Source organism: Corticium candelabrum, chromosome 11, assembly GCF_963422355.1.
Source record: "Corticium candelabrum chromosome 11, ooCorCand1.1, whole genome shotgun sequence".
In the NCBI taxonomy this organism is placed as follows: Eukaryota; Metazoa; Porifera; class Homoscleromorpha; order Homosclerophorida; family Plakinidae; genus Corticium; species Corticium candelabrum.
In genome coordinates, this window is record NC_085095.1 from 7,083,789 (window position 1) to 7,095,420 (window position 11,632).

General features: G+C 42.1%; 1 protein-coding gene across 1 annotated transcript; it reads left to right on the forward strand.

Moving 5' to 3' along the window:
- The first annotated feature begins 8,056 nt into the window (after positions 1-8,056).
- On the forward strand, positions 8,057-10,976 carry LOC134187416 (uncharacterized protein K02A2.6-like). The gene has a single exon (XM_062655533.1). The coding sequence runs from the start codon at positions 8,123-8,125 to the stop codon at positions 10,850-10,852; it is 2,730 nt and encodes a 909-aa protein (XP_062511517.1). The 5' UTR covers positions 8,057-8,122; the 3' UTR covers positions 10,853-10,976.
- Positions 10,977-11,632: the final 656 nt, after the last annotated feature.

Below are 11,632 nucleotides of genomic sequence, written 5' to 3' on the forward strand. Positions count from 1 at the left end.
TACAGCAACTAGAATCGTCACCAGTATTGGCAAAAGATGTTAGAAGATGGACAGAACAAGACCCTATACTGTCTAGGGTACAAGCATGTGAATTATCTACGTATAGAAGAGGGAAGCATATTATGGGGGTACAGGGTGATTGTACCACCACAAGGGTAACAACGAGTTTTGGAGGAGTTACATGCCGGTCATCCTGGTGTGGCACGGATGAAAGGCTTAGCCAGAGCAATAGTCTGGCCTGGACTGGATGAAGACATTGAATGCAAGGTCCAAAGTTGTTCTCGTTGTCAAGAAACAAGAAACCCACCACCAAAAGCTCCATTGCATCCCTGGTAGTGGCCCCATCAGCCGTGGATGAGGGTGCACGTGGACTACGCTAATCCTTGCTAGAAAAAATGTTTATTGTATTCATTGACGCACACTTGAAGTGATTGAAGTCGAACCTGTAGAATCAGCGACTACAAAAACTACGGTGGAAAGTTAAGAAAATTTCTTAACTCATGGAATTCCTGAAAAGCTGGTATCAAACAATGGGTCAGTATTCACCAGTCAAGAATTTACCGATTTTGTAAAATCGAATGGCACAGACCACATTAAAAACAGCACCTTATCATCCGTCAAGTAATGGGCTGGCGGAAAGAGCAGTACAAGTATTAAAGAAAGAACTATCACTAGCAAAACAAGAAACATTGACATATCGCTTGACAGAAGTGTTGTTCAGCTACCGGATTGCACCGCATTCCACGACAGGAATATCGCATGAGGAATTATTAATGGATTACAAACTACAGTCACGTTTAGATTTGTTACACCCCAACTTGGAGCAAATGGTACACAAAGCAATCGCAACAGAAACATTTCTACAAGGGTAACCGGAATAGAATGATAGACCTTTACAATGGAGTGAGAGTCTACGTGCGCAATTACAACAGAGGTCGTCCTTGGTAGATGGTGTAGTTCAGTCGTAAACAGGCCCCTTATTATACACTATCAAACTGGAAGATGGGAAGGTAGTCAAGCGACATTCAAATCAGATTCGGAAAACCTTACAATCAGAAACACATGAAAGAGGTAAACCAGAATACCTACTAATGGAACCAATGCATCCACAGGATAAACCATGTTCAAGAGTAATGGTACTGGTATCGCTGGGGGAACTTGAACAGTGGCATGTCGCACCAGACTTACCGAGCAACAAAAAGATGGAGTTGACAAACAAATAAAACCATTACCGAAGATTAGCACAGAACCAGAAGACTTAGAGATACACGTGCAACCAACTGGAGCATCAAAACTACATGCCATGCAACAAAGGAGTGACTCCAGTCGCCGTGCCAGCAAAAGAAGAAAGGCACCAGACTGACTGAATTTTTAGTAGATTAGACTGTGTTGTACTGCATCCCTCTTAATTGTTAATATCAGTCACATAGTCAGGGGGAAAAGATGTAGTATATAAATCCGGGAACTCGTATTGTGTACATTTCAGTCATTGACCAGCATTTATGACTACCCAGTCATTCTTGAAATAGATCGACTATTAAATCTAAATCGTTGTACTATGACTGATGGCTTCAGGTTGAAATGTTCTGTCAATGTCTGTAGTATTTCGTCGACTGGCTTGTCTTTAGGCTTCCACTAAACGTCCTAGACTTCGATACGTGCGACCTCCAATCACGCTTACTAGAATAGCTCTTTGTCTATCAGCGTCGTCTATGCCATTTGCTGCAAAGTATTGTTCTAACTTTTCTGCGTAAAGTGGACATTCTTCCTTCGATTCGTCAAACTCTGCTATTTGTACAAATACTGCCATCATCCTTGTTACCAGATTTCACAAGTAACTGCGTCCTTAGCACGCGTTCAACAGGTCTTGCTGTAAACTCAAGTCGATCTATTTCAAGAATGACTGGCTAGTCATAAATGACGGTCAATGACTGAAACGTAACACAATACAAGTTCCCAGGTGTATGTACTACAGTTAGTCTACTAAACACAACATTTATCATATTCACATCAGAAAGCCGCAAACTTGCCAACTACATGCATGCCACACTTACCATCCATAATTAAGACTAAATCATCCAACACTCTAGTCTAATCTTACAACGTAAATAAGTTAATGACTAACTAAAATGGTTACAGATTTTATTGTACAAGTACAATCTGCAATGTGAAATGCAACTAATTTATTAGTAAGTTACTTTTGATTAGGAAACGATGACAAATCATCTATAAACTTAATTTGTTGCAAGTTGTCAAGTGTATTCCTATGTTTGCTAGGATTATTTTTAGAGCATCGAGGCATTACACATAGCAACGGGTTGATACACTAGCATACAAGTCAATACAACGACTGAATACACCTAGCAACACCTCTGTATTGCAATGGTACAGAGACTTTCACTGTTCTCTGTTCTTCCTTTGGGGAGTTGACATGTCAATCAATCAAGAACACACGTCACTTTACGGGTCCATTACTGAGTACAGTCACGTACATAAACCCCAAAGTGAAAATCATTCATATTCGGTGGTTTATAGCTCAAAATTTTGTTAAAAGGATGTGAAAAGGGAGAAGCAACATGCAGGAGAGGCGACAAACAACAACTAAACACTTAGCCCTTGAGTCTTGGGAATATTCGTGGTATTGTCTCCCCGACCATTCTAACTCATAGCTAGACTACACATGAATGTAAAATGAGATAGTTTCTTTGAAGTTTGCTGGCAAATTGAACAGTTTATTTCACATAATACCCTGTGGTTTCAGTTAGTACCATGTGGTTTTGTTCAGTATAATTGCTTTATTGGGCACAAGGCAAAAATTACAGAACACCACAGTCTACTTCCAATTATATTCCAAAAGGTAAATTTACTACCACATTTCCAATAAAGGTGCCCTTCTCCTTTTTCCTTGAGTTTAGTCCCTCCAGTTTCAGTATAATTGACATCTTGGCAGCTGCTGATAGTCATCTGTGATTTTGAATTATCTTGGTCTTCGTTGCTTTGGGAAGGGCTTGCAGTTTTTCTTATACCAGTATATCATGACTGCATGGCACCAGGACTTTGGGAGTACAGAATTGCTTCTGTTTCCAGTTTGTCTAATGATGAGTTGTTCATCCACATTTTGGTTAAACAATTCTGTAAGAATGAAAAACTGTCATGGCCCAATCTTCAACACATGCCTGGAATTGTCATACGAGCACCGGACAAGACTAGCTTGAGAGAGTCTGGAGACGAGGATAAGTGTAAACACGTTCGAAGTTTCGAAAAACTTGATCTTGTCGAGCATGCTGATACGCTGTGCATGTCTTTAGCATCGATATGGGCATGGAAAATTGTCACTGACTGCCTAGGGAACTTGTCTACTAGTGCTAAGTTACTAACTAAAGCTATTACAATCGACTTTGTGATTTGTATTGGCTTGGATTAGAAAGTAGCCCGGATAAACAGGGGGGCGCTAGAGGGTTAATTAATGATAGCTTGCTTGTGTTGTACTCTGTCCACGTATAGAAATGCTGTACAGCTAACATATTAGACCAAACACAAGCAATCTATGTTGCTCTAGCACTTCACCGCAAAGCCAGCAAACCCCCACTCCAATGACCACGCCCACGTTTGGCATAACCACGCCCATTTAGCCACACCTACACCGCCACGCCTTTGAGATATTCTGGGGAGAACACGGCCCGCATGTATGGTCTACGTCGGATAAACAGCCTGTTCTCAGGGACTATGCGGCTGTAACTCGCTTGAGAGAACTTCTGAGAGAACTTCTGAAGCGCTGTTGGTTTTGGGCTTGACCACATCAGCGCTTCCTGGGCTTGTTCTTGAGGGAGTTACAGCCGCATTATGCCATAGTCCCCTCGGTCAGAGTATCTATCCTATACGTAAATAAAATTAGTGGTATCTCTCTCTCTAGTTATGACAGTCACAAGTAATACTACCATTTACCTGTATTTGGTACACTTCCTATACCACAATTGCTTAGATCCAACCTCAACATGTTCAGTCCATTCCATACATTGTTGGGAAGACACAACAATCTCTTGTTACCAGATAAATTCAATCTTCGTAAATATTTCCACTGCAAACATGAAAATGTGGGAAATACTTCTAGTTTGATTTCTGACAAATCCAGCTCTTCTAGATCATGAAGATCATTCCATTCAGCTGGCAGTTGCTGTATGTTACACCTACTCAATTTTAACTTTTTCAACTTGGTAAGACCTGTACATGAGAATGTCTGATAAATTTCGTTCCCTGACAAATTCAGCTCTTCTAGATCATGAAGATCATTCAATTCAGCTGGCAGCTGCTGTATGTTACACACACTCAAATCTAACTTTTTCAACTTGGTAAGACCTGTACATGAGAATGTCTGAAGATTTTTGTTCCGTGACAAATCCAGCTCTTCTAGATCATGAAGATCATTCAATTCAGCTGGCAGCTGCTGTATGTTACAGCTAATCAAATTTAACTTTTTCAACTTGGTAAGACCTGTACATGAGAATGTCTGAAGATTTTCGTTCCCTGACAAATTCAGCTCTTCTAGATCATGAAGATCATTCAATTCAGCTGGCAGCTGCTGTATGTTACAGCTACTCAAATTTAACTTTTTCAACTTGGTAAGACCTGTACATGAGAATGTCTGATAAATTTCGTTCCCTGACAAATTCAGCTCTTCTAGATCATGAAGATCATTCAATTCAGCTGGCAGCTGCTGTATGTTACACACACTCAAATCTAACTTTTTCAACTTGGTAAGACCTGTACATGAGAATGTCTGAAGATTTTTGTTCCGTGACAAATCCAGCTCTTCTAGATCATGAAGATCATTCAATTCAGCTGGCAGCTGCTGTATGTTACAGCTACTCAAATTTAACTTTTTCAACTTGGTAAGACCTGTACATGAGAATGTCCGAAGTTTATTGTTCCATGACAAATCCAGCTCTTCTAGATCATGAAGATCATTCAATTCAGCTGGCAGCTGCTGTATGTTACACTCCCTCAAATTTAACTTTTTCAACTTGGTAAGACCTGTACATGAGAATGTCTGATAAATTTCGTTCCATGACAAATCCAGCTCTTCTAGATCATGAAGATCGTTCAATTCAGCTGGCAGCTGCTGTATGTTACACCAACTCAAATTTAACTTTTTCAACTTGGTAAGACCTGTACATGAGAATGTCTGAAGATTTTTGTTCCATGACAAATCCAGCTCTTCTAGATCATGAAGATCATTCCATTCAGCTGGCAGCTGCTGTATGTTACAGCTACTCAATTTTAACTTTTTCAACTTGGTAAGACCTGTACATGAGAGTGGCTGAAGATTTTCATTCCATGACAAATCCAGCTCTTCTAGATCATGAAGATCATTCCATTCAGCTGGCAGCTGCTGTATGTTACAGCTACTCAATTTTAACTTTTTCAACTTGGTAAGACCTGTACATGAGAATGTCTGAAGATTTTTGTTCCATGACAAACTCAGCTCTTCTAGATCATGAAGATCATTCAATTCAGCTGGCAGCTGCTGTATGTTACACTCACTCAAATTTAACTTTTTCAACTTGGTAAGACATGTACATGAGAATGTCTGAAGATTTTCGTTCCCAAACAAATCCAGCTCTTCTAGATCATGAAGGTCATTCCATTCAGCTGGCAGCTGCTGTATGTTACACCAAGTCAAATTTAACTTTTTCAACTTGGTAAGACCTGTACATGAGAATGGCTGAAGATTTTTGTTCCCTGACAAATCCAGCTCTTCTAGATCATGAAGATCATTCCATTCATCTGGCAGCTGCTGTATGTTACACCAACTCAAATTTAACTTTTGCAACTTGGTAAGACCTGTACATGAGAATCGCTGAAGATTTTCGTTCCCTGACAAATACAGCTCTTCTAGATCATGAAGATCATTCAATTCAGCTGACAGCTGCTGTATGTTACAGCTAATCAAATTTAACTTTTTCAACTTGGTAAGACCTGTACATGAGAATGGCTGAAGATTTTCGTTAAATGACAAATCCAGCTCTTCTAGATCATGAAGATCATTCCATTCAGCTGGCAGCTGCTGTATGTTACAGCTAATCAAATTTAACTTTTTCAACTTGGTAAGACCTGTACATGAGAATGGCTGAAGATTTCTGTTCCATGACAAATCCAGCTCTTCTAGATCATTCAAGAGTGTTGCCTCTCTTATCATCTCTGTGTTGCAATATTTGAAGGACTGCAGATTGTTGCGTGCTAGATTCACTTTGCACAGTTTCACATTGTCGCAGATCATAGACAAAGTTGCTTGTGTCAAACCACATTCCACCATTTCCACTTCCACAAGAGTACTGGGCAGTTGACATGACATTAGCTCATCAAACAGCAATGGATTGCGACGGTTGCCACACACAGACAAAACCTTAAGACATGGAAGAAGAGAAACAACAGTAGGGACCTCCTGGAGACCAATGGGTGTAAGCCGCGGTGAAAAGTAGGAAGTTCTGGAATCGTGGTAATCACTTGTATGCAAATGAATTTCTTCTAGTTTCCTCAGTTTGGCAATGCCTTCGGGTATAGAGTGGATGTCGTCTGTACAAAGTTTCAATACCTTCAGTCCACTCGTCTCGCATATTTCTTCAGGAAATGCAAACAAGTGTGCATCTAGAAGATTCAATTCCAGTCTCTTTTGCTCATTAACCTTCGGCGAAAACTCTTCCATCTGACTAGTTCGCCGACTGACCGCCGCAACGGGAGGAAACGCCATGCTTAGTAATCATGTGACTCGTGAACTCGAGGGGAAGGGTCACAACACAAGTCACGTGCTAGTTAGCATAACGTCATGACGTCATCAGTACCAAAATGATATCTTCTTTGGAGTGTACAATACTGCGCTGCAGATATGCTATATGTATCTGTTTGTTCCGTACATGTCCGTTTATTTGTGTGTTTATTTGTCTGTTTATCCGCTTGTTTGTTTGTCTGTTTTTCTATCTATTCATTTTTGTTTTTTTCCTAGGCTTGATTGATTGATATAATCAACTTTGACGTTGCAATTTTAGACTTGTGATACAAATAGAATTTGTCTGCCTCTCTCAAACTTGAAATTACTTAATTAAACCACCTACAGATTAGACATTGCATGGCCATGAATGTAACGACTTCAGGTTCACACTACATTGTACATCCAATTCTTTACCCATGACCCCATTCTCGAGCTCGACCTTCTATTGTATTCTAAAATTTCCAAGTATTACTGGGAGTCTCCGGCACTAGCTAAGGCATTAGCTTTCTGCACGACTAGCCATGCAGACATTCGATCGTTTCCTCCAGTAACAGACAAACTCAGAGTAGTTGTTTTCCCTTCGCTGTTCACAGTTCTTTGCTCTGGACACAACAGTATTGGGGTATCTTTCTGCTTTCTGCCCCATCTCCAAAATGGTCAAAGACGGGATGAACTCGAGTGTTGATCTAGTGGTATACCTTCACTGGACAGGGCTGGTTTAGCATTCTCCTTCGCTCCTTCCTTACTGAACCTGCAAATCCATCGATATCTTATTCTGCAGATTTTGATAAGGCTCCAGCACTTGACAGATGAGTGAAGACTACATCTAATCAATGTTCGATCCCTCTGACATCAGTGAGCATCTAGATGCTGAGAGCTGTCTCTTGGTTTTTCTGTGATGAGTCTGTCTGTCTGTCTGTCTGTCTGTCTGTCTGTCTGTCTGTCTGTCTGTCAATCAAATATATTAGAACTTTTATCTATGATACATTTTGCAATGCAGGCCGGGTACTACGTACTGTCTAACTACTAGTAGTGTTCATCAACTAAACTAAGCTAAAATTGAGACTCGTGTAAAACAAAATGAGGACTACACTTAAAAACTACAGTGTACAAGCAAAGCCTCCAGTACCAGCTGACATGTAATGTAATTAGATTCACTATCCCGTATGTGTAATCGGAAATAGACCAGAACGATTCTGACTGTCACGAAGAGCACAGCTGTAACCGTTATCTTACATGGTGTCAGGAGTGGGATAGTGAATCTAATTACATTACATGTCATCTATCTGTCTCTGGGTGACTTCAAGTTTGTCCTCGTCGCCGTCTGCGGCCCAAGTGAATGTTCGGTAGACGGAGATGACAAATGCACAACCAGTCATCCAACCAGCCAGAAGAGTTCCATTTAGGTACAGGCAGGAACTGAAGTCACAACTGGATGAAATGGAGAAACAAGGCATCATAGCCAAAGTAACAGAGGCTACTAATTGGGTCAGTCCCATAGTCCTTGTAACAAAGCCAGGTAAAGACAAACTAAGGATATGCATTGATCCAGGAGCGTTGAACAAGGCTATACAAAGGGAGCACTATCAATTGAAAACACCCGAAGAGATATTCGGCACGTTGGCAGGCTCACAATATTTCTCAACCCTAGATGCTACATCTGGTTTTCTACAGATTGCCCTAGACAAGGAAAGTAGCTACTTGACAACAGTGGCAACTCCTTTTGGGCGCTACCGGTATTGCCGACTACCTTTCGGAATCAGCTCTGCCCCAGAAGTGTTTCACAGAATAGTGACAGAATCCTTTGCAGACATACCTGGGGTACACACCTATGTGGATGACATCCTTGTATCAGGCTGTAGCGTAGAGGAGCACGACAAACGCCTTCAGATGGTCCTCGAAAGGTGTAGGGAGCTGAACCTTAGACTCAACCGATCCAAATGCCAGTTCAGAAAGACTGAATTAAAGTATCTGGGACATGTGCTTACATCAGAAGGGATAAAACCTGACCCAGAAAAAGTCGAGGCCATTGAGCAATTCCCAAAGCCACAGTCCAAGACAGATGTTTCAAGACTCCTGGGCCTGGTTACATATCTGTCGAAATTTTGTCCTACTTTGGCTGAGACAGCCAGCCCACTGCGACAGCTAACACAGCAGGAGACTGCATGGGTGTGGGACTCCGTTCACGACCGCACCCTACAGCATGTGAAAGATCTAGTGACAAAGGCCCCAGTACTACGACTTTTTGATCCAGCATTACCAGTGAGACTAACTGTGGACGCATCACAACATGGGTTGGGAGCAGCTGTTATTCAAGAGGGGCACCCAGTAGAATACGCGTCAAGAACAATGTCCAGCATACAACAGAAATATGCACAAATAGAGAAGGAAATGCTTGCCATCCAGTTTGGACTAACAAGATTCCATCAGTATGTGTATGGACAAGATGTCATAGTGGAGACTGACCACAAGCCACTACTTGGAATACTGAAAAAGCCCCTTGCTGAAGTCAGTCCTAGGCTTCAGAGAATGCGCCTACGATGTCTCAAATACAACTACACGCTAGAGCACCATTCCGGGAAAGAAATGGTCCTGGCCGATTCTCTGAGCAGAATGCCATCTACAACACCCTATACAGACTATGATGAACTAACAGAAGAGCAAATCGACTCCGTCACAGAGCAAATCATTCCCACACCACTTGGACGTGAAAGATGTACGGAAGCGACCAGACAAGACCCTACAATGCAGGCACTCATCACTTACATACACACAGGATGGCCACCTACAAGGAGGAGTGTCCCGGGTCCAATCAAACCGTACTGGAATGTGAGACACGACCTAACAGAGAAAGACGGCATTGTCCTCAAAGGAAGCCAAGCTGTCGTCCCTGTGACAATGCGCAAAACGGTGATGAACAGTATACATGAGGGACACTATGGAATAGTGAAGTGTATAGAAAGGGCCAAGACGTCAGTGTACTGGCCGGGCTACACCAATGAAATACATGACATGGTAGCGAGTTGCAGCAAATGCCAAGAAAATCGAAGCCAGAACCCAAAGCCAGACACTAAACCTCATGATGTTCCACACTACCCCTACCAGAAAGTGGGAACAGACTTGTTTGAACTACAAGGGGAACATTACCTACTTACCATCGATTACTACAGCAAATGGGTGACCATAGATCACCTCCAGTCAACGAAAGCAGCTGATGTGATAACTATCCTAGACAAGCATTTTGCCAATTTTGGAATACCAGAAACAATATTCTCGGACAACGGGCCACAATACGCCAACGAAGAATTTCGCAAGTTCTCCAGGAAGCTGGGATTTCAACACACCACATCCAGTCCAGGCTACCCAGCCAGCAATGGCCAAGCGGAAAGAGGTGTCCAAACAGTCAAGAAAATGATGGCCAAGATGTTGGAGGAGGGCCGTACAATCAATGACGCTCTAAGAGTCCTTAGGAACACACCAATAGGAGGAGACCTGCCTACTCCTGCCATCCTGCTACAGGGGAGACACCTCCGAACCCAACTAACAATAAATACTGAGACTCTGGTTCCACATAACATGGATGCAGACAAGACCAGACAAAAACTAATCGCCCACCAATCCCAATATGCGTTCTATGGAGCCACAGGAAACACAACGAACTCACCTCTGCTTCCTGATGAAAGCGTAAGGACAATGAGAGGAAAAAAATGGGTACCAGCAAAAGTCATTGGACACCACACAGAGCCCCAATCCTACATCCTCAGACTAGCAAATGGACGGACAGTGAGAAGAACTAGAACACACATAAACAGGACAACAGAAGTGTGGGATGACAACACAATGTTCGCTAAGTACACTCCGACGGGACAACAAACAAACACCAGCCTGTCAGAAGGACAACCACCAAATCAACCTGAAGAGACAAACGTACTGCCAGACACGGAGATCAGATCTCCGAATACAGAAAGCCCTCCAAAATCTGCCAAGTCCCCAACTGCACCTGCAAGTCAACCTGCAGTCAAAACAACAAGGCTGGGGAGGATCTCAAGACCACCACGACGCCTACTGGAGGACTACACTACGTAATTAGCAACCATTGCTTGACACTGCACTTTTGAGTTGAAGTCACCCAGAGACAGATAGATGACATGTAATGTAATTAGATTCACTATCCCGTATGTGTAATCGGAAATAGACCAGAACGATTCTGACTGTCACGAAGAGCACAGCTGTAACCGTTATCTTACACCAGCTAGTGGCTAAAGCAGAGCTGCCAACTCTCCCGCATTGAGCGGGAGACTCCCGCATTTGGGACCCTTCTCCCGCCTACCCGCATTTGGCATCAAATCTCCTGACCATTGGTGGGTGTGACCAAAATGATGGGCGTGCGTGTTCTGTGTAACTGTACACCTTACAGTTTTAGTACATGCATGTGTACGTACATACATACTTGATATCTCAAAAGCAATTTCTATGTGCCAGCCCTTCTCTTCATCCGGCTCTTTCATAACATACTTAGTCAAAATACCAACATAGAAGGAAGAGTCGGTCAGAAGTGGAAAAGGGAGAGGGGCTGGCTACCTGATTACCATATGTATTGCTGGAAAGCGATCCAAGAAGGCCACAAGAAAATAGAATCCAGAACATTCCAACTAGTCACGAGAATGTGCATGTACTTTGTTCTTAGATTTTTATAACAGGCAGTAGTACGTACAGTACAAGTTCTGCGTTTAATTAACTATTATGTTTAGTAATTGGTGTTGATGTTGTGTGTCGCTAATTAGACACATTAATCAATCAGTTATACATTTTTGCACTATAATTAAATTAATTAATGGCTTCTACTCCAACCGGGAATGCAAATAC